At 41.4% G+C, this 24,234-nt stretch overlaps 1 protein-coding gene across 1 annotated transcript in view; it reads right to left on the bottom strand.

Annotated features, from left to right (window-relative positions):
- Positions 1–4,091: 4,091 nt before the first annotated feature.
- The window catches only part of tspan4a (tetraspanin 4a), an 87,111-nt gene continuing 66,968 nt past the window's right edge, over positions 4,092–24,234 (bottom strand). The window contains exons 4-7 of the mRNA XM_068760287.1: positions 15,962–16,063; positions 13,132–13,263; positions 6,324–6,407; positions 4,092–4,182 (exon numbers count right to left, since the gene is read on the bottom strand). Coding sequence (XP_068616388.1) covers positions 4,114–4,182; positions 6,324–6,407; positions 13,132–13,263; positions 15,962–16,063 — 387 coding nt within the window. The 3' untranslated portion in view covers positions 4,092–4,113. The remainder of the gene's footprint in view (positions 4,183–6,323; positions 6,408–13,131; positions 13,264–15,961; positions 16,064–24,234) is intronic.

Below are 24,234 nucleotides of genomic sequence, written 5' to 3'. Positions count from 1 at the left end.
CCATTTTGTTTGTGTGTCTCCTGATGGTCATTTTGTGTCTCCATTTTGTTTGTGTGTCTCTTTTTTTGATTGTGCATTTGTTTTTTGTGATCTTGTGTCTGCTTTTAGTCATTTTGTGAATGTATTTTGTTTGTTTGTATACTTGTGTTTTTTTCTGTGTTTCATTTTGTGTGTGATTTTTATTTTCTTTATAAAATCAGATGTGTCCCTTCAGTCTGGTAATATGAACAAAGGAAGACAATTTCCTTTATGTGGCGAAATTCTTTTTCCATCTGACATACAATCGTTTTACATGCAAATTACTGGAGAGATGGTCGAGTGAAGGGCAAGTCACGTAGCAGCACCAGGGGAGCAACTCCTGAGCTTTGGTGCCCTGCTCAAGGGCACCTCGGCAGCACCCGGGAGGAAAACTCGCACTTCTCCAACCACCAGTCCACACTCCACGCTTCTTGGTCACATCCTGGTTGAACATAATCATAATCATCATGTATTTTTGCGTTATGCTACATTTTTTGGGGGGTAAACACCCCTCAGGTCCTTTCTGTCATGGTGATTTGTGACGACTGGTTGTCATGCGTTGTCTTGTGCTCATGTGTCTGCAGCAGTGTTTGCATCATTCAGTCTTTTTTTGAGTGTTTTGCACTTATGTAATGGTCGTCTGAGGCTATGTGCCCTGGGCCGTTAAGCCAAGGAGGCCACATACATTATCTTTAAAGACCCTTTTTCCCAGTCCACATGCACCTTACTTCATCACATGCACTGTAAATAGTTTTTACTGCTGTGAAGGTCAAATTAACCAACGGCGCCCAAGCCTCGTTTTTACTGCCGGAACATGTTCTTGGCTGTTTTATTGCTGCTGCACAGACTCCGTCTCTGCTGCCACATCAATATGCTGTGCCTTATATTGTTGAACGCTTTTGCACATTTTGTCTTACAAGCTATTAATTGTGTTTAATTTGTGAAGTTTTAGTGGCAGCTTTAACTTGTAAGGCCTGGGGTTGTATATTGTCATTTATTTTACCTTTGACTTATACCTTAATAAGGACGCTAATATCTGCCATGAAAACAAAGGTCCGACATCCAAAAAATCAATATGTGAAATGCCGCCAATATGTTGGTCATAGTGAAGGAGGCGGAGGAAATCGTTTCTATCTACCTTGGCATTTTCCTTACTCGGTACATTTCAGGAAAGGGGAGACACAACGCTTTATAAATAAACACAAGAGGTCTTATCTGGAAAAACAATGTACAAACAAAGGAATATAACAAATGAATATATCTGATGCATGCTATCAATCAGTTTGGCGTTCATTCCTGTTTCTCCCACTCTTCTTTCTTTGCATGGCATTTACATTTTTTTTTCAATGTTGTCCTGTGGTTATCTGTCTATTCACAAACTTCTCATGCACCACCGCTTGCTCATCTCTTAATCCTATTTGACCTTTAAAATAGATCCAAGGTGCTGTTGTTGTTCGTTGCGATGGTCTGTAGTGTCCACTTCTTGCTCCTATATATTATTAGCCGGTGAGACATTGATTGTTCGCTTTAGTTTTTGTTGTCAGGTTCGACTCTGTTTGAGTTTTGTCCTTCCATGTAGAACTCAGCTTGTGTGGATAGCAAGGTAGGAATTTCTTGAATTTACTTTTTTTGTTTTATCTTTGCTTTAGATATAAATTTAATCTGTGACATGCTTAATCAGTCAAGTCTGTTGCACAACAACAACAACAACAACAACAACAATAAGGTGTTTGACTGCTGTGACGGGATTTCATGTCCAGGTAACCAGGAAGGATGTGGAAGCTTGTTCTGCTGATAAAACATAAGCTGAAGGCAGAGCATGGATTCCAGTCACTTCTGATTCGGATCCAAGTCTGGATTTGAAAACAGCAACGTAATTTTTTCCCCGTTTTTTTTCTGGATCATCAGGAGTTGAATGACCTTTTTTTTTTTAAATCAGATGTTAGTCTTTAGATAGTTTACTAGTTGTTGTTGTTGTTGTTGTTGTTGTTGTTTTACAGTTGTGCCATAAAATGTGCTTCTTATTTTTACAGCACGATAGTAGTGGTTTTATTTGACCAAATATGTGAATCAACAAACGCCATTTGTAGCACCCCTGTGTCTTCTTTGTGACAGCCAAAGAAGCACTTAGCACCGAGAATAGCACAGTAGCTTTTGTAACAGGAAGAGAAATACACATTTCCCTTCCACCCTGACTGGCCTGTGAAATCTTCCTGGCTGACTTTCGGGGCCACAGGTTTGATTGCTCTGGGACTCTTTCTCTCTCGGGTCCAGAGTGTCTGAAGACAGAAACAAAGAGGAAAGAAAAAAAATCGAACAAATGCTCAAATGAGTTACACAGTGTTCGACCTCAAAGTGCAGTTCTTATGGGGCCATTTAATCAAAGTGTGTCTCCAGTGTACTTATGGGATGGATTATACTTGACAACCCAAGTAGGAGGGAAAAGAATTTAAAGAGTGACAGAAGGACCAGAGGACGCTTCAAAGACTCCAGATGAATCTTTGCCATGGGGATACTGATTGACAGTGGGGGGGTGGGAGGGGGAGGGTGCCTCAGGCCGGACTCAGGGATCCTGCTACTCGTTCATTATTCAGAACTGACAGAACTGTTCTCGTGGTGTATAAACCAATCAGCCACGACATTATAAGCACTGACAGGTGACGCGAATGACATGGAGTTGCTTATTAATGGCATCTGTCAGGGGCGGGACGGATATATGAGGCAGCCAGTGAACACTGTGTCCTCGGAGTCGATGTGATGGAGGCTGGGAAAATGGGCAAGAGATGATCACGTACTTCTTGTCTTGGGCGTGCGAGCATCAGAACTGGACCCCAGAGCGATGGAAGAAGTTGGCCTGATCTCAGGAATCAGATTTTCTCATTTGTGCATGTACATGTCTTACCTGGGGAAGAGATGGAACCAGGATGCACTACGGGAAGATGACAATGTTCTGCTGGGAAATCTTTCCCACGTCATTCATGTCCCGGTCCCAGTGCTTTTCCACCTGGCTCTCCTCCTCCTCCTCCTCTCCACCCAATTGTTCATCATCCTGCATGTTTGCCTTTCCCGTGTATCAGACTGCCTCCCCGGTATTGATCCTGCCTTCTTCAGATTACCCATCCTGTCTCCGTCCAAGATGTTACTTCCCGAGCTACGAGCTTGCCTTTCCTTACCATGATGATTCTGTCTGCCTCTCCCCTGTTCTGTGCTTTTGCCAATTCCTGCGTGTGCGATAATAAAGGTCATCACAGGCTTAACTGCCAGAGAGTCCTGCTTTTAGATCCAAGAGACACCAGCCTTGCAGTCGCAGACCAAGTCCACCCATTCATGGAGACGTCATTCCCTAATGGCAGTGGAAAGGTGGATAATCTGTCCCACCATACTGCAAAAGATTGTCCAAGAATGGCTAAAGGGACACGAGAGGACGTTCGGGAAGCTGGCATGGCCTCCAAATTTCCCCGATTGCAATCCAATTTAGCATCTGCAGGATGCGCATGGAAGCGTAAAGTGATTTGTTTCATGAAATGAATCTGTTTGAGTGTTTGAGATCTTCTTGGTTAGTTGATGAGAGACTAATACCCGAATGCTTTTACACAATGGCTAAATTACACATCGGACCCCTCTGCTAAAAGAGACAAATATCCACTCACGCCTTTTAGTTTAGCCAAAACATTTAATATACATTATCGCAGAAGACATGCACTTTGGCAGCACTTTCACAAGGTGCACCTCCCTAATTGTAGCTCTGGTATTGAAACACACACACAAAACCATAAAATAATTTAAAACAAAGATTCCACTTTCATTTTGTACATGTTCGTAATATCGCATCGCAAAATGCATCACAGAAATTAGCTTCTTTTTTTTTTGACACAGCAATTAATAACAACCAACCCAGATACTTCACTGACACTGTGCTTGTTGACAGCAGAAAAATTTAACTGGTGACTCTTGAGAATAAATGTCAGAGAGAGGGCAAGCATCGGAAAGAGAGTCCATCAGAGGAGGAGGAGGAGGAGGAGGAGGAGGAGGAGGAAGGTTCTAAATACAGCCCTCTGTGATGAGAAACAATCTATGCGCTGAAGAGGTCGATTTCTAGGCGTAGAAGGTCTCTACTTTCACCGACTGACAGAACATTGTCATGGAGAATACCAGACCCAGGATCTGCACAAACACAAGAAACACATGCACCATTTTATAAGAATCATATTACACTGTAGAATAATGACGCTTCTATCCTTGCCCCACCCACATCCCTGTCTTGGGACATGCAGGGGGACATCAGAAGGATTTAAAACTGTCCATTACTTAAATTCTTGAACTGAAGGAGGACGAGGGACCCAGAGAGGGCTGCCAGTCTAGACGAGGGGGGGCAGCAACAGCCAAACCAAAGGCTATCCCAATGGGAGGGTCTCACTTCTCTTTAAACTGACCTCTGAACTGTTCATGCGGGTATTATAAATGCAGCAAAGATACACACATAGGCATTTTACAATCCTTGCATAATTGTACATACTGTATAGAAATGGTAATGGGTATGACATAATCTCATTGGAATTAAACATTCCTCAATTGGCTCGGCTCGTTGGAGTCAATCATTTTGTAAGGATTGTGGTGTCAGATAATGGAAAGTACGTGTTGGACAAGAAAATTGAGTTCGACTACCTTTGGACAGAATTGATCAATTAACCCTTGCAAATCTAAATGCCATTATTGGATTGCATTAGAAAGTGCATCTGCACAAAATCTGTGCAATAATCATTTACAAGACCGCACAGATTGGGGTGTGTACACAGACAATGTTTACATCCACATTATGAAATGCATTAAAGACAATCTAAATATAAAAACATTGGGTTTAGGCTTGTGTAATACAAGCAGGGCTTTTGCACAATGACTTCAGCCAGTCCACAGAGGTTTGTAGGAAGTACTCCAGAGTCCAGTCAATCTTTACTCACCGCATGTCCTTTAAATGCCAATAGAGCTGAATGTACAGCAGAGCTGTTTAACGTTAACTTGGTATGATGCTGAATTTAGAAGAGGTCATAAAGTAAGGATTTCATCACTGCAGCACAACAAACAGCAGCTCGGGACCGACTGGTGAATTTATCGTCTGATTGTTTTAGAGTATTTACCTTAAATAACTCTACCCAAGACGAGTTAGAGTTGATTGCATTCCGCTGTTTCACTGTGAACAAAGATCTCGACAGAAATATTGTGGCTATGCTGCGGTGAAAAAACGAAACAGCGTTTGAACGCAGAGGAGACGAGTTGAGGTTTGTGTGTGGATCAGCCAACGCTCCTGTACCTGAGTCCAAAAAAATTAATATTTGTTCCATTTCATTGAGCTGGCATGATTTTTTTACTCCATACATTTTACACTACGTTCTCTTGGACACACTTCTGTGGTACAGCTGCTTCATGTACTAAGGACTTCAAATGCTTAGTTAGATCCAAAACAATCATATCACAGTTTTTTTTTTTTTTTTATTCCTGTTAAAAGACATAACTGCATTAAAATGGGTGTTTTTCAGTAAAGCACCCTGGGTCTGGAGTACTTTCACTTTATTTCCCCCCTGTTAATGATTCTATTCCATATTTAGCATTAGAATATTGTTAATTTGTCTTTACTACACATTAGACGTGCCTACTGCAGGGCCAGTCTTATTTAATTCAGCCTGTTATTACCTCATCATGTGCAGTATGCAAACATTCAAATGCATGAGGATGATACTTAAGCTTTTACGCCTGCAAGAGCATTCTGCAGTCAAACTGACTGAGCCAGGCTTTACGCTGTCCTGCTAGTGTAAGCAACATAAACATGCATTTTACAGTGAGGGCTGATAAACCACTTAAGCCCAACATGTAAATTAATCATACTTTATAAGTCTTTGTAATGAATCGTGCTGTGAATCAGCTGGAAATAGTCACAGATGCCAAAAGCAAGAAGCCTCTGGGTTTCATATGACTGCATGAAGGCTTTTTCACAAAATGCAATGAGAATCTGGAAGTGACTGAAAATGAGTCTGCAGCATGACGGGGATGCTGCCGCTCTGCTCGGACTGTTAAGTCATATTAAATAACCTTTGGATGGAATGGAGATAGAAAACTGTCCTCTCGAGTCAGAACCTACTATGTGTTCACAAGAGGCTTACATGGACTCCTGCTGCACAGAAGCCTCCTCAATACAAATAATGCTGTAAGTATGTGACACAAGTTTATTTAACACAAAGTTAAGGAATCAAGGACTGAGTTAGTGGCTGCTGAAACTAAAAACCATGACACGGCTTAAAATCGGTAAATACCTGAGTAAGTGCTGTGCATAGAGCAAAGATCCAAAGCGCCACCAGGTTCTCATTAAGCCAGTCCTTCACGCGCTCGTAGCACGGCTGTGGAAACAGAGTGAAAGAGAATGAGCAAACATTTGCTGACTAATACAAACTCCATGTATCCAATCCATACAGATGATGCCGCATTTAATGGGAGGCCTCTGATTGAGAATTGTCTCTGACTGACTGACCGGTCCCTGGGGGGGCAACGACCTTGTCTCCTAGCCTGAACTATTATTTATGGTGAAAATGTCCAGAATCTGAGCAAATCCATCCCGTCCTCTTGTCCCACAGCTGCAAACAGCAGTAATGTGACACAAAGGTACACACGTTTTGACATACGAATAGGCAGAATCATTCTGATACTGGTTGGGTGCTGAAGAAACATTTGTAAGATTGCTCTTACATTCAGCGAGATATTTTCCCCACCAATAACACATTTCAAAATAAATGTTCAAACATTGAAGAATGTCCTTAAGCCACACGAACCCCAACATGTAGAAAGCAGGAAACTGCCAGGTGCAGTGTCTCAATGGAACTGGAGGAGTTTCAGAGCTGATTCCTGGTGCAATCCCACCTCCCCACTGGACTCCCCTGTTACTCCTGCCGCACACTTCACTGCTGTCGTAAAACTGCCATACATGTCCTGAACTACTCTGACATACTTCTCTGCTCCTTCAGACTTCCTCATGCCAGTACCACAGTTCCTCTCTACACACCCTGTCCTAGGCGTTCTCTAGATCTACAAAGACACAATGCAGCTCCTTCTGACCTTCCCTGTACGTCTCTATCGATAGTCTCAATGCAAACATTGCGTCTGCGGTACTCTTCCTTGGCATAAAGCCATACTGCTGCTCACAAATACTTACGTCTGTCCTTGGTGTAGCCTCAACTATTTTTTCCCATAACTTCATTGTATGACTCATCAGCTTTATACCCTTATAGTTTCCACAACTCTCTATGTCTCCCGTCTTCTTGAAAATGGGCACCAGCACACTTCTCCTCCATTCCTCTGGCATCTTCTTCCCCTTTAGGATTGTATTAAACAACCCTGTTAAAAACTCTACAGCTAACTCTCCTAGTCACTTGTCATCCGGGCCAACTGCCTTTCCATTCTTCATCCTCTTCATTGCCTTTCTAACTTCACTCGGGCTAACCTTTTTCACTTCCTGGTCCACAACAGGTGCCTCTACTACCCTTTGCTCTCTCTCATGGTCGACATTCATTCAACACGTTGCCATCTCTACCCTTCATCACTCTAACATGCTGAACACCCTTCCCTTCTCTGTCTCTCTGTCTGGCCAGCCTGGACAGATCCTTCTCTTCCTCTCTACTATCTAACCTGCATACAGGTCATCAGATGTCCTCTGTTTGGCCTTTGCCTTGCATCTCGTCTCCCTGTACTCCTGTTTACTCTCTTCTGTCCTCTCATGTCCCACTTCTTCTTAGCTAACCTTGTTTCCTGTATACACTTCTGCACTTCCTGGTTCCACCACCAGGTCTCCTTATCTGCTTTCCTTCCAGAAGACGCACCCAGTCCTCTCCTACCTGTCTCCCTGATCACCCCAGCTGTTGTATCCCAGTCTTCTGGAAGCCTATCTTGCACACCCAGAGGCTGCCTCACCTCTTCCCACATGACACTCTTCTTTCTTCCCATTTATAATAATAATAATAATAATAATAATTGCAGGTTTTCAAACTATGATTGTGTGCGTGTCATCAAGCCTCAATGCAAGTGTGTCATTTTGTATTGTTTGTTACTAATAAGAAAGTAGAGACGTTTGTTTTATTTAAAGGAAACATTTCAACACAGTTTCAGCTCAGCTCCCAGTGATTAAAAATATTAAGCAAAGCAAGAATCACGAGCTGACACATATAATTGGGTTTTATTCTCACTTAATTCATTAGTAAACTTTTTAAGTCCGTAGTGATTTGTGAGATTTGTTTTTGGAAAGGATGCATCAGATTCATGACATTTTAGCCACATAAAACTGTCAGTGTGCTTCAGGAACTTTACGGCCAATTTTTATCACTTAGATCTCAATTAAACTCAAACTGAGGAGCTAAATTTAGAAATTAAGAATCAAAATGGCAATCTATGTATCTCATAGAAATGTAGTTTGAATTTAAAAAAGCATACAAGCATTAAAAAAAAAGGTTACGGAACTGTTTGTGAACTCTGAAAAGGGCCTTGTTAATTTCTGCCCACCAGAATGCTCAGTGGGATTCACAGGTTCATGTGAGGAGGTAAATGTGCATCATCCTGAAAACCATTTAATGGTTTCTGCAGAAATTATTTTCAGGAAAAGTAATGAAAATACGTTTTCAAAGGTCACGGCTGTCGATTCTGAAATTAAAAAAGCTGCAGCTTGACCAGCGCTTGACCTTTACTTTGACAAATTGACAAATTAAATTGGGTTACAAGTAAGAGGTTAGTTTTTAAAGATGAGCTGCTGTCTGATTAAGCTTCCTATGATGCCCTTTGTCTTTGATAAATGTGTGAAACAGTGTCTCCGACTCATGCAGCCATGACTTTAAACTATAATGATGCAAAAAGTAATACCAGGGTCTTCCTGAGGTTAGCAGTGATTCATTTAGCCTCTGCTAAGGAGCTAGATCACCTTCATTTACAGACCGCTTGTGTCTTCTTGTCATACCTTACATTATTTATAAATATGAAACAGAATAACTGAATAATCCGGGTTTTTTTCTATTTGGATTTCAACGGCAAAGCAGTTCAGAAGTCTGACTGAACTTCCCTTGATCGCCCATTTGTGGAGATTTCATGGAGGTGCTCTCACTCAGACAGCAGGTGGGTGACATGGTGGGAGAAAAGGACCAGCCAATCCAGACATCGCTTCTGTCCGTATCACGGATGCATCTGCTTAATTGTGCAAATCTCCAAGATGTTTCCCCCGCACACACACATATGATACTGTCTGCAGGGTCTAATTTCATTTGTACACACAGATGCAAGCATATGAACACATTGATAATTTTTGTTAACACATTTGGACTAGGATTTTGCATTAATTTTGTCCCACATTTTGAACATGTCTGCCATTCAATGGCAATTCAGCTCTTCCTGGTTTGAAAATGTATGCCTCAGGAAGACCGATCTTATCACAAATACAAAATGTATCATTGAAGAGCATTTTAAAGGTCCCACATTATGAAAAAATATAATTTCTCATTGTATTCCAGCAAAAAAACAAACAAAAAAACCCCCAGCAACCTGTGCCTGTCCTGTCCACAGATGACCCAGAAAAGAGAAAAAAACGCAAGAACAAACACACCCATACTCTCTACTGTTTGCTCCACTCACCAGAAAACATTTACCGTGAAGCAACATTCGAGTTTGCTGTGGACACAAAGTGATCCCAGTGGGGTTTTAGGAAATAAACTTCACATACTGTATGTTTCGGGGACTTCAGGGGCAAATATAAAGTTGTCAATAAGTGCCCTTGAGCAAGGCACCAAACTCTCAAAAACAAAAGTTTGCTCCCGGGGCACTGACACAAGGCTGTCCATCAGTCTACTATCTGTCTTCACAGTTGCATGCCTATAGGCCCTTTGTGTGTGTGTGTGTGTGTGTGTGTGTGTGTGTGTGTGTGTGTTTGTGTGCGGTCTGGCATATACGTGTGTAATATATAGATACTAGAGTGCAAAAATAATTTTCCCACTGAGAATATAAAATTAAAAAAATGTGTAACAGAGATTTGTTGCATGAGGCAGAAAAAATACATGAGTTCATGTGCATTGCTATCAAAGTTCATTGTTTTCACAGCTTGTGTTAGCTGTTAGATGTTCCTCTAGCTGACATACAGTAGAGATAGAGCGAGGGGGGTGGGGGGACAGAGAGAGAGAGAGAGAGAGGAGTACGTCCATCATCATATCTAATCATTTTCTGACAAAAAGAAAGAAAAAGCAACTTAATCTAATGATTCAGCAAATAATCCTTCTTATATTGACATCAATCAACAAAATGATACAGATTAAAATTACAGATTTACTTAACATAACCCAGTTTGACATTAAAATCTTTAGATGACTGAGAATTGTCTTTAAAATGGGTCTAAGTTGTCAAAATGCATTTCCAAAGAACTTCTACTGACTAAGATGAAGTCATTGAATCAGAACTTTACCATCACCAGAAGTAGGTATAGCACATTTTTTAAACAGATGTTTGACACACCGGAGCTTCAGAAACTGTTTCTACAGGTAGCATCTGGTACGTTTGGTGTGATATTTGAAAAGTGCCGATTTACCGTTTTGCAATTCTGAAATTGCTGTGATTGTCTTCCACTATCTTCACTCTGATGCACAATAACGGCTTTAGGACAAGTCCGAATGCAGCAAATGCCCCCAACATGTTTTGCCCTGACATTGTTCTGACATTTATTGTGCATTTCATATCTTCACATAAAAATTGCATTGATCAGCTTTCACGGTTAGCAGAGATGTACAGCAGCTGTTGTGTGGGTTTCTGCAGTTGTGTTTCAACTGCACAAAAATCTCAATGTTCTAAATTCAATTTCCCCAAGGAAGTAGATAAGGCGATTCATTTTCTTTAACAAGCAGAAATGGTTTCTCACTGGTGTCGCTGCACGACTTCATGACGTGACCCTGGGTAAAACATTGCTTTAGGGGCCTTTCCCAACAGTCTACAGGGCGAGAGGCAGGGTACATCCTGGACAAGCCGCCAGTTCATTGCAGGGCCTCCACCAAACCAGTGAGGTTTATTGATTTGATTACTCAAAACATCACAACAACAGATTTTCAGGAGAGGCAGCGCAAGGCACAAGTAATAATCCACTAGAATTTGGAGCCGAACAATGTTTTTAAAAAAAGGATTCTTCACCAGTAAGATTGAATAAGCTCAATTACTATTTATGGTTCTTTGTCCCCCCCCGTCCCCCCCGCACCCCAATTTTACCAACAATGCTTTGGCAAAAACTCCACAATGACATCCGCATAAGATCTGCCGCACATTCTAGTCTGATCTGGATCCAGATAGTTCAGATCTGGTGATCCTGAGAATGTTTGAATTTACTCATGGGGTATTCGCTACTACTAAGATGAATCACCCTTGTTCACTTTGCAGCAGGCAGCTGTTTTCATTGGAAAACCTGACAGACAGACAGTTCAGTCATGAACGCTGTGACGTTTTTAGGAGATAAAGGGATTTCACACAGGAGAACAACGCTAGTAGAAAACTGAATGCTAAACTAACATTTTCCAAGTGGGTGGAAATGTGATGAATATTAATTTTGCTCCTCGTCTGCTGCAGTCAAACGCCGACCATTTGACGTTTTCGTAACCGAAATATCGCCCATATATTACCACGCCTTCATGGTATTTGGAGATGTGATAATTTAGAGGGGACAGAATGCAGAAGAGGTTTTCCTCCCTCCAGCTTTATTCGACGTCTGACTCGTTTTGTTAAGGATATGTTTGTAGGAAGGACGCCGAGCGAACAGGTGTTTTATTTCACACAAGATCTGCTTCAGTTCGGAAATGGTAATGACACTAGTGCAAAAATAAATATGTGCACCAGGTCACAAGTAGGCGGACTGATTTCATTTCTGAATCAGTGTGTAATTAATACCAGCTGTCCCAACATATTAGCGCAGCACGCTCCGTTACCACCACTGCAACAGCCTCCAGTCTTGCAGCACTGGGCTTTTCCAGATCGCACTAATGATTATAAACTCACGTGAAAACCTATATTCGTGCGGCTCGGCAGAAGTGGGAGTGGAAATGGTTGACCTGTGTTACTTATCGTTGACCTTTGGGATGGAGCGGGACCCAGAAGAGGTTCACCACAGGGGGGTTGAGACCTTTAAACCACATTTGTTCAGCCTTTTAAACAATAAATTTCATGACATGTTGAACCCATCCGCTGTTCTCTAGGTTTTGAACAGAAACAATTTGCTGTGCAGCGCACAGAGAATTGTGCACACCTTCAACGCCTTGCAAAGTATGCATGAAATATATTTTACATCGGTCCATTTTCTGTCCAAATCTACTCATCAGAAGACGAGGATGGTGCGAGTGACTCCTTATGTAACAAGAACCGAGAAACTGAGGACTGCCCAAAGACTCTTGAAGGGCGTATAGAGGACAACAACATGGCCTTCAAGCCTCTCATGTGTTTTATCCAAAGAAGACAATGATGTGATTATATTTTTATATCGTCTGCAATTACAACACTAATAGATTCATATTCATACTGTATACTAGAAATCTCACATATTTGTTTAACTAAATGTGTGATTAGTTGGCTGCATGTTGCGCGCTAACTGTACGGTCCATTATGTGATTATTTGAGTGCGTAACCCTCGTTTGGTCATGTTTTTGTATTTATTGAATCCTTACCTGAGATGATACGAGAACGAAATTTCTTTGTAAAAGATACTCCCCAAATACAATCAGTCGGACCAGAGCAGCAAGACTCTATATGCTTGCCCCAGCATCTGCTCCCATCGCTTCACCCAGCTGGGTGGAAATTGACTGTGCAATATTTGTGCAGTATGTGAAAATTTTGCAAAATGACCTTTATCAAAATGCACGACATTTCACGGGCAGCTGTCTGCTTATTTTTATTATTATTTCATCTTACTGAAAACCCAACCGAGGAACAAACACGTGAAAGGTCAGAAAAAATATTCTATTTTTTGGAGGTAGATAAGCGGTACATGCATTAATGCTCTCAGTTCCACATCAAGTAAAGTAGAAGCAGAATTTGTCGGCGGTGTACTTTGGTTTTAATGGTGGAACCTACCGCCGTCCACCAGGTTCCTGGGTTGTCCAGGCCGCAGTTGTCGCTGTACTCCAGGCAGCAGGAGTCCGGCACACGGGAGGCATTGTAGACCTCAAACCAGTCTGTGTGGTTGGTTACGCCACAGCAGCGAAACTGCAACACAGAAAGGTAACGAGTCAAGAGAGACCAGCCTTTTATTTGAAGGCACTGGAATCATTATACACATAATAAAAACGTTGTAATAGAAGCTGAACTAATCTACCTGCCAAGAATAAAATGTACTGGACCAAATAATGTGTATGTGCTGAACACAGATTTCAGCTTTATCATCCTGATGCTGAGCTGCAGCTCGTTTCACGTCTCCTTTGTCTCCTTAAAGTCCTGAAATCATTTTTGAACTTGTCGGCTGCTCCCACGTTATGATTGGGATAGATTTTTGATAAGGCACAGTAGTTTTCACTTATAATTTAATCCAAAAAGGCTTTGTAAAAAAATAACGTGCCCCCCCCCCCCAATGTTTTTTTCATTCTGTGGACTTTAATTCCACACAGGAATAAATGCTGCTTGAGCTGCTGCAAAGAATCAGGTATTGTATGCTAATTTAAAACGGCATCGCTGGCTTAAACAATCGACCGTATTTATAATTTATCATCAGCAACACAACATATTCAAAGCTGACCTGCCTGGCGAGTTGAATAATTTGTGCTGCAGGTTTGAAACTAAAGGAGACTCGCAGACTTTCTCTCTTAATATATCTGGGACTGCTGCTCCACCGTTCTTAATCAGGCAGATGAAACCTGCTGTGCAGACAAAACAGTGCAGCGGCTTCAGGCCCTGACAAAGCATCATCTGCTGGTCTAAAATACTGTGCATATGAACGCATCCCTATTTTGACTGATATTTTTAACTTGTCCGTGGCACAGTAGAGGATTCCAGGATGATCTGAGTCAGCTGTTATTGTGCTCATGCAGAAGAAACCCTAACCAAGCGGTCTGGATAACGGACCCGTTGCGTTAACATCTGTTGTCTTGACACTTTGATTTAGAGCCTTATCAGTTTGCATCTAGAATTAGAATGCGAGTCGAGGATATGGTTTTATTGTGCCTAAGTTCTTGGGGTGTTGGTACCCTCACAAGCCTTCTGTTATTTGATTACACTTCAGTTTCTAATACTCTTCTCGCATCCAGATTGCATGGTGAGCGCTTTTGTAGAAAACTTGAACAATGAATGTACCGGGGGGGGGGGTTAACCCTAACCCTTAACCATTGGGGTTAATGTGTACTGTCTCCACAGCTATTCTCATTGTACATATGATTATATTACCTTTTCTTAGCAGTTTAGATTGTTAAACTTGAACAACACAGTAAGGGGGTTTGATTTCTAAGCATTATTAATTGTGCACAAATGGGACATTTCCTCTCCGGGGGTGCAACATACACAAATAAAAGCTGGACTCTAATGTCACTATAATGAAGGAAATATTGTGCAAGATGCGAATGCATAATAGGAACTGCTTGGGAAGGATGATATATTCTGCCTTAACCAGTGCTTTGCTACTTCACAAGAAACTTGCATCTTTCATTCCACACAGTTGTGGTACAGTCATCAAAGTTTGATGCCTGTATCGCACACGTCAGTGAAGAACATCCTAAGCATGCAATAATGTCCTGGTATGGAAATACGTGTGCACAGCAGGAGAGACAAAGGTGCATACTCCATCAAAATTACTGGGTGTGATGTTCAATGGTTCGAAGAAATCAATAAGGCCAGACCACAAAAGAAAGGCCCTGAGGTTGTAAAGCATCCATCTCACCCAACTAACAGCCTCTTCATATTTCACCCGTCTCCTAAGAGACAACTGGGTTCCAGATCAGGACATACTCAGCAGCAACGCGACATACGCTCAATTTAGGTTTTCACTCAGCAGCAAAGTGGTCCTTTAATATGCACTGAAAGTGGGTCACTGATTGTCCCCCTATTGGTGCTAGTGCACTATTATTGTCTCAAATGTTGGGGTTTTAGCTATTTAAGCTTCTGTTTCATCGTCATTCTTTAAATGGCTCTGATTCTTCAGAGCTCAAATCAATGAGTAGATTCATTTGTCAAGAACAAATCAAAAGCTGAATGTGTACAGAGTCACACTATTATGTTATCGCCTCGAGACGTGTGGCGTGTAATTCTAACTGATTTATTACGCTGGCATTTGGCATCATATGGACATTTTTTTTACTGTTTTCTATTCTATAAGCAGCCATTCATGGCGGGGTTTGCTGCAGGGATATCCGAGTTATCTTTTGGTTGACTCAGCATGTATAAAGACGACTGGGGAGGGAAAGCAGGACGAGAGCTCTCTTTTAATGGTCTTCATCTCAGACAGACTTTACGGGACCCCACTGATCACATGAGAAAAAAAAGCGCCCAAACAGTTGCTCATCTAAGCCGATTCTCCTCATTCCATCATAAACAGAAGAAAACTGCATAATAACACCCACACATGCACACACACACACACACACACAGATCTGCACAGGTCATTTGTACAGCGATGCATTTCTCAGTCAACACTTTTACAGAATAACTATGGATATATTATATGGACAGATTCCAAATCTGTTTTGAATATTGTTATTTTTATTATTGTTTATATGTTGTTGTTTTTTTGCAATGGAATTTAAATATATTTAAACAGAATATAAATAGCAGAATGAGAGCTGGGCTCTTATCTCAGAGAGAGTCTGGGATTTCTTTTGCTGTACATTTTTATTACTTAAGGTATACAACATGTTTTTTTCAGGTTCTGAGTGTTTTAGAACCGGATTTAGATCATCATGTTTTCAATTTCAAGTCTTACATCAGTCTGTACTATCATCCAGGCATTGGTCAAACCGACGTTGCCCTCGGTACCGAACAGCTGGAGGCCCTTCTTCAGATCCCTCTGGGCGTAGTGATCAATCTGAGAACAGGACAAAGAAGATGGTTTGATCAGAAATTAATTTAGATGACTTAAGAATTATCATTACTGAGGGAAGGGAGATGCAGGAGGCGTTTCTGGATTCTTTTCTCCACTTTGGTCAAGTGACAACAAATGTAATTTGACCCGAGGAGATAAATACATCAAAATAAATTCCATTCATATAAAAGTGCAGTCAATATCTTCAAAGTCAATCAACCAACTAATAAATTGCTGCCTCTATTCTAAATCTTATTCATTACTTTAATTTGACAGCTCTCAGCTCAGGGAGGCAGGAATGATTTTGGTTATATGATGAAACAGGCTCAGCAGGTGGGCTGCTGGGAAAAAAGCCTAGAATAGAAATTAATAACACCAAATGAACTTATTTCCCCATGAGGAAAGAATATTTTTTATTTATCTCACCAATAAAAACACACTGCATAAACAGCAATACACAGAAAGAAATCATCAGCAATGCTGCAAAATACAGTTTGACTTCATGCAGCGAACCGAGAGCGTGCAGTTTAATTAATATATATACACCTCACCTATAGAGAAGGATCCCTTATGCATTCTACATGTATCTCAACAAATGTTATAACATTAAATTCAAAGTGATAGAATCCGTACAACGGATGACATGGAACTTCGATTATAATACGATGACAGATGAGTAAAATATTTTTACCGTTACAGCTATTTTAAATGTTTGTAAATATATTGTTATATGAATGCAGATACGCATTTTAATATTAAACTAGTTAATCTCTAAGAATAATTAATACATTTGATTCTATATTTATCATATAATCATTGCTGGTGATTGCAGATCGGTTTTGGTCAGTGCTCCCTCAATAGTGCTGCCTAATGAGGCGTCAGCTAATTTGAGTTTTCCTGTGAAAACACTAGTCAACCCACTCAGAGGCTGTTCAGTGTGAGGTAGTTCATACGAGGACCTCTTAGAAAGCCTCAAGCAGCAACACCAGAAGCACAACACCAGCATTAAGACTAATAAACTGTGATAAACAGTGGAAACAAACACATCGTGTTGAATTAAAAGGGACTGAATTGGATTTGTTTCCGCTCCACCAACACACCGCAGGACAGCAGGTTACCGAGCCACTGTTCAGTAAAATAAACAGGCTACATGCTCATCCATGCGGATTTAGGTTAGAAGCTGCGGTGCAGCCGCACAATCCTAAACAAACGAGATAAAAACATTTAGCGTGATCAGCCTCTCCATGTGTGAACACATTCACGCGATAAACAAGCTTAAATGCGCTGAAGAATTGACGTGACTGAAACTAAAACGCTTTCATTTAAAATCCGACAAACAGCCAGGAGTCGGAGCTGCACGTAAACACAGTCAACACATATCCCACACAGAAGCCTCTCAGCCGTGTTTACATGACGGGGACAGTCAGCCTCATCAGACATCAGACTGATCTCACTCGACCTCATTCTCATCTACGTCGCTACGTCGGAGGGCTGGACTTGTTGGGGGGAAGAACCTGTTCCATTTTGGAGCGGATCCAGAGGAAGAGGTGGATTTTCTTTAACATTGTGACATCAAACATTGCTGAATATGACATAAAGAATATGGCAGATTTGGCCAATACTTGATGCCAAAATTGAAGCATGCACATTTTTTAAAAACCATAACTTTTTTGAAATGTTTCTCAATTTCCTTGAAAATTGCAAGATAAGGGTTGCTGCACCGTTTTACCCTTAAGCTTACTGAACGGCCTGAACCTGACTGGGCATTGTCCAAGAATAAACATCAAGGGGGGGAATCAATGATCATTTTTTTCATCGTGAGAACCCGGACTGCAGCATTTTGATGTCCTGACTGTTGGACAGGGAAGGAATACAATGAAAAGCACTCAACCTTAAAACCATGTGGATGAATTTTTCGGCCACTTGAGGAGAAAGGAAATTAGCTCCCAAACCTGCACTTCTCTGAAATGTCATTCCTATATAACTGCTGCGGCTAGTGTGCACTCTGCAGGAATCAATTATCTACACATACAGCACAGAAGGAGCCTCATTCACCTGGAGTTGTGATTCCTGATGGGTCCAATATTGCCTCCTCAGTTTGCTGTGGTTTGATTCCCATCGTGTATAAAGTGTAACATCTGGGCTTTAGCTATGCGTTCAGTATTGTGTTTGGTGCGCGAAGGAGCACGCTGTCCATATTTTTTAGAGCTAATATCCTGAAAAACTGTTGCCAACTGTTGAAAACAAGATTTGATGAGATATGTGAGAATAAATTACAGAGCAAACGTTCAGACAAATCAAATCAATGTGCTACCAAGAGGCTGTAAAATGTATTCAGCTGCAGCACAGAGAAATGAATCTTGCAGTGTGATGGACCCCTTCCTCATTATGCAAAGCCATTTGACGCCCATCCAAAACCCTTAGCTGAGCTTTAGATATTTTTGCGCAGCCATTTCCACCCAAAGATGTTTATTACACTTACGATTGCAACCATTGCTCATCCACCTTTTGCTGGAGCATCATAGGTGGGATCTCTCCAGGCCAGTGTCATCGCTCAGTCAAAAATCCTACTTTAGGATCTGTAAACATAATTACATAATAATTTGGAAGCCTCAAAGAGAGTGAGATAAAAAGAGAATTTAGAATGACAAGAATGTAATTTACTAAAGAATCGTGATTTCTAAGTAGGCCTGTGCTATGAGCTCCTGCATGAAACCAGAACTCTGTCACAAGGCGACGTACAAGGAATCTAGCACAGGAGTGCGTTCTGTCCCGTTTGAGTGGACCGGATGAAGCCCAAAGTTGTCGGAAAAGGGGAAAAAAATCCAAGTAGGTCATTAGTAAAGATTGTCTCCTGTGAAAGTGCAGCAAGCAGACTGCGTGTAAGTCACAGTTTGCTTTTAGCTCAATATTGATGTTGTCCTGGAGACTTTGTCGCCCTTTAGTTACACCAGGCAAGTCAAAGATGGGCCATCAATTATTTATATGGCAGGGATGCAAGGAAATATTTAAAAGATTTATAGAGAGGAGAGGAGAGGAGAGGAGCAGAGAGGAGAGGAGAGGAGAGATGTAAAAACACTTCAGTTCTTAAAGTGTTTATACAGCACAACATTATAACAGAAATTACACCGCGACACGTTCAAGAGCAGCAGGTCTGGACTGTTCTCTGGAGATAATAGATGGAGGTGGAGGAGAGAGTGGAAAAGAGGGAGAGGATGAGTCAGTAGGTGAAGGGCAGTATGTGTGAAAGAAAGTACACCGTAGGGCAGATGAAGTGGCAGATGATGTGATACGACTCAAAGGGGATTATGTTTGGAATAACAGGGAAATTGCTTCATTTTCACTAACAGGAAATCCATTACCCGAGTCACGAATGAAAGAGGAAGACATGAAGCGCAGGAGATGACGGCATTAGGGAAAAGTAGGATCTGTGATATTATTACTTGCAGATTTCCTATGGAACAGCTCCGTTGCAAAAAGCCAGACATAATAAATGATGGCTCATTTTGTGAAATGGGATTACTGAGTCTTAAACAAAGCAGGAGGATTTCAACATTAGGGATTCATGGATTCAATTGGTTCCTTAATGTCTTGAATGTAACAGTGTGATGCTGGCAGCTGTAAACCACAGCAGCATCCAAAACCATGCCTGTATTAAATGTTTCAGTTGTTATGAAGTTAAGAAGGAACCCGGCCAGAGCTTCCTGCTCCACAGAGCTCCACCCTCGCTACACTGCCTGCCACACCTCATCCGCATCACCTGTGCTGTTCTGGACACCTGCTGCTCATCTCCTCATCAGCGCCACTGCATTTATATTCTGCTCAGTTCCCTCCTCTCTGCCAAATTGTCAGTGACCTGTTCCTACTTTCCGGCACTCGTATTCAGATTTTGCTTTACATGTTTCCCTGCTCGTTTTCTGGACTCCGCCTGTTTGGATTTGTCTGGCTGATAAGACTGATTACCTGGTTTATGAACTCTGCCTTTCTCCTAGAATTTGTCTGCTGGAACATTAAAGTTATGCTTCTGGACTCCCTTTTCCTGTCGTGCTTTTGGGTTCTCCCAGTCTGTGCCCTGACACCCTGAGTTTCTGCCCTCTGCACCAGTTACTGTAGGTCTTCATGCATTCTCACAAATACCTTTATTTCCTACTTCTGAGGGAATCTTGGACCCTGACCCGCTTTGGACATTTTTGGCATTTAATTTGAATGTAGACATGCTCTACCCAACACTTGTGTTTACTTTCCCATTGCTTGCGATATGAGCTTAAATCCTCGGAACTGGTGGAGTGCATTTAGAATATGTAAGCAATTGAGAATTCTCCCCTCCTTAAGAAACAATGCATTTCATTCCCGTGTATCAGGACCCTTAGAGTTTTTTTTTGTTTTTTAGAAACTCCATAACTCATCCTTAAATTAGTGAAATGGGATGTGGCATTTGGCAGTCCTCCTCCGATAATAAATGGGAAGCCAAGTCACAATTCAGGGATTCTGCCTCCAACTTGTAATTCTGCCCCACAGCGCAGAAGTAACATGCTTGCATTATTTAAATTGTGTGACGTTTGTCTTCCAGTTACTAATCTTATTCCTTACATGGGGCAAACCATTTGCAATCCCAGCCAGGGTAAATCCATTACAGTTCAAATCTTCTGTTTCTAATTAGTTCCTGATTATAGCAATTGGCAAACCATGTGCGTAGAAAGTCAGCGCGACTAACAAGGAGGAAGCAGTGAATTAGCAGGATCATGGCTACAAAAGATGACAAGGCCTTCATCAAGGGTCGTGGTAAGCTAAATGTTTTTAGATCAGATGTTGGACAATAGCTCAAGGTTCATTCTCTCAGAGCTGCAGTGTACGTGCATCGTGATTCAGGTCTCAAGGGAAATACAGGTCGTCTAAATCCTGTAAATCGGAAAGACCTCAGTCTGTGCATAACAAAGAAAGCATGCATACCCAAAGTCAGCCATAGAGTTCCCAAAACATTCTAGTTCTATCTATGACTCTGCAAACTTTATTCAGGTAATATTATTATAGGAAATTATCCAACAGGTTTGTTGCTACAGCCCAACACATAATGACTTATTGTTTCCAGAATCACATCAGCTTCCAGCTGAGCAAAATGTGTGAATCATAATTATAATCATTACATACTGACAATAATTCATTTCCTATTGAGAATAGAAAATGTGGCAAGCAATGAAGGCTAAAAAGGGAAACCGGCTGAAAATAGCCTGACTTGATTTCCCTGATATTGTCTTCGCACTACAGAGAGGGTTTAATCTCCCTGCAGAAAACACAAGCGAATATAAGATCATCCAAACAAGGTGGTGTTTTCAAAAAGGATATGTTTGTTTTTCTAAATGAATGAATGCACTGGTCATCACTACCAACAGCAAAGAAAGGGATCGGACTGAGAGGACATGCGGATGCTGGCGCATGCTGCTTTTATTTCTCTGCAATGGAAAATGTCCCTATGATTTCAAGAAGGACTATAATCAGTCAGATTTGTTATCATACATTGCACGATATTGGTAACGTCTGTTCTATCACGGGTAGCTGGAATCCATCAGAGGATGACAGACACTACCGACAGCTGCGTAAGAAAAAACATATTTGACTAATCAAAAATATTCAACTCCACGTGCTGCCCGAGGAATCTGGGATATCGTTCAACGTCTTCATAGAAGCCTTTTTAGGGGCTGCTTCTTCCACCTGTGTAATATTGCAGCAAAACGCTCTTACTTTGGTTAGCTCTTTTTATTATAATCCATAATATATGCTCTAAAGGGTCTCCATCTGATCCTTAATGGTGCTGCATGCGTTATTGTCCGAATCGCTTTTTCACCACGGCGCACCATTCCCACCTTGAACATAAAAAAAAAGCTTTCCTCTCTTTCCTTACACTCTGTTATCCAATTCGGGCTGCGCACAACCCAGCCGATGCCGAGTGGCAGAATTTCCACTCAGGCTTGCTCAGTTTGGAACATTTGACAAACACTAATATACTCTAGAATTAAGGAAGGGAATATGCAGCCCCAGGAGAGAAAAAAAGAAAGAAAAAATAGCAGTCACAGCAGTGACATCAGGCTTCAAAAGGGCTGAATAAAAAATGACTGCTTTATCAAAGACAGCAGGTGAAAGGTATAATACCATAGTAGAATATAATCTTCCCCTCAAGTAAATAAAGAAATCCTAGAAACGAGAGGAAATCACCCTCGTGTTCCTGTTACATCCCTGAACAGACCTCAGACACAAAAAACAGACCCCCCCCCCCCCCCCTAAAAAAAAACCCAAACAATTTATCTCATGTTGTGTTTAAACTGAACTTCAAAAAGCTAATTGTCCAACAAATAAATATTTTGTCCGGTGGCATTTGGAAATTATTGGTTTACGAGATACAGCTCAATGTCACCAAAATCCGACTATGGGGAAAAATCATCCATTTCTATGCCCTTCTTCCCGAGCGAGAAGAAGAACGCACCAGGAACCCGGCGCCACTTCTTCGGAGGCTCAACTCAGAGAGAAACAAACGGCCCGTGAAGCTCACATGCACACCTCTCATCAGTTTAGAATCGCTGGTGCACCTACGGTCACATAGCAGGTTCCTAGATTGCAGGAGGAACCCGGGAGAACTCATGCATGCAGACATGGTGAGAAACAGACTCCACACAGAAATGCCCCAGGAAAGGATTCCAACCCAGAGCCTTGTTGCGAGGTGACAGTGCTAAGCATTGTCCCAAAAGAATGCGCTCTCTGAATGTTTTAATATTAAATGCATATTTAGTGAATGGTGTCTTCAGAAGCCTTAAATGTAATGTAGCAACAAAAGGCAGTAGCGAAGCACAGCACAGATCGTTGCACGTCTATATCGGAAGCATCTTCCCACTATTATCCAGTTTGGGACTTCAACCGATCCAATAAGTGTCAAATTTTCCTCTTGGCCAGTTATTTGTGAGCTGTCAATCTCTCTCTGCTGTTATTCAGCCGTCACTCATCACTTCACTCATGTGCGCCATCGTGAAGTCAGGATCTTAGACAATTTCATTGATTTCTAATTCCTCAACTTAATTAGCAGCGCAGAAATGTCACAATCCCTTGTCACATATTTTCCGAAGCTCTCCCAAATAAATGGCTTGTCTGTTGCTAATCATCTTAATTTGTCTCATATTAACATTACCCCACTGTGGGTGTATTTTAACGATGTGATTAGGTAAGGGTGCTTATCTAATTGCATTTCTTCAGTCTACATGGAATGAAAATTTCTCAGGCTTGTAATTTATTCAGACAGAGCTACCACATTTTCAAAACCTGACATGCTAAAATGTTTGGACGGCCGATGCTTAAACGGTAATGATGTGGAAAAAGTGCTGCTATCAAGCTTAAAATGGGATTTCAGTAGGTCTTGTGTGTTTGTACATCTGCTGGTAAAGATACTTTGCCTTCTGCATGAATGGTTGTATTTACGCTGTTCACCAATGAGTACTGTTTCCATTTCTCCCTCCTGATCAAATTACTTCAACAACTCCATGCTTCATCCAACAACATTGGAGCAGGCTAAAGAAGAAAATGCAGTGAGGTGAGAGAAGGCGGACAGCAGATGCTGCTCTCAGGAAAAATGATGCATGATGGGAGTTTTTACCAGGAGAAATTGTCTCACATTAATAATACTGTAGATTTGCATCTCAGCCAAGATGAGAAAGTTGGGTGATTCTTCTGAGGTCCCCGTTCAGATTATCATGAACAATAATTTTAACTCGAGCTACTTCATCACACTAATGAGGTACAAAATCTATCTATCTATCTATCTATCTATCTATCGTATTTTTGTTTTTGCAGCACATCACATTGTATTTGTAGGTGGATATAGGATAATATAAATGTTGTCCAATGGTGAAAATGTAGGTTAGTTACCACAGTAATGTGTAAAAGTCACAATTATTATATAATGCAAGAGCAAATCCTGAGGATGTAGGCCTCATATCATGCTGTGGAACTAACGCTTGCAAATGACCCGCTGCAGAGGTGATGCGTAAAACAGTTATCTGGCCTCGGAGGAGGGAACTGCAGCAACAAGTTAGGGGCGTTGGTTTGATGAAGAGGGAGGAGCTGGCAAACAGGTGAGGAGGAGGAGGACTGTGCAGCAGACTGTGACTGTATTCATTAAGCCGGCATCATAG

Source organism: Brachionichthys hirsutus, chromosome 1 (genome assembly GCF_040956055.1).
Source record: "Brachionichthys hirsutus isolate HB-005 chromosome 1, CSIRO-AGI_Bhir_v1, whole genome shotgun sequence".
Lineage (NCBI taxonomy): Eukaryota > Metazoa > Chordata > Actinopteri > Lophiiformes > Brachionichthyidae > Brachionichthys > Brachionichthys hirsutus.
The sequence above is the reverse complement of the archived record's forward strand: the minus strand, read 5'-3'. Positions and strand labels throughout refer to the sequence as shown.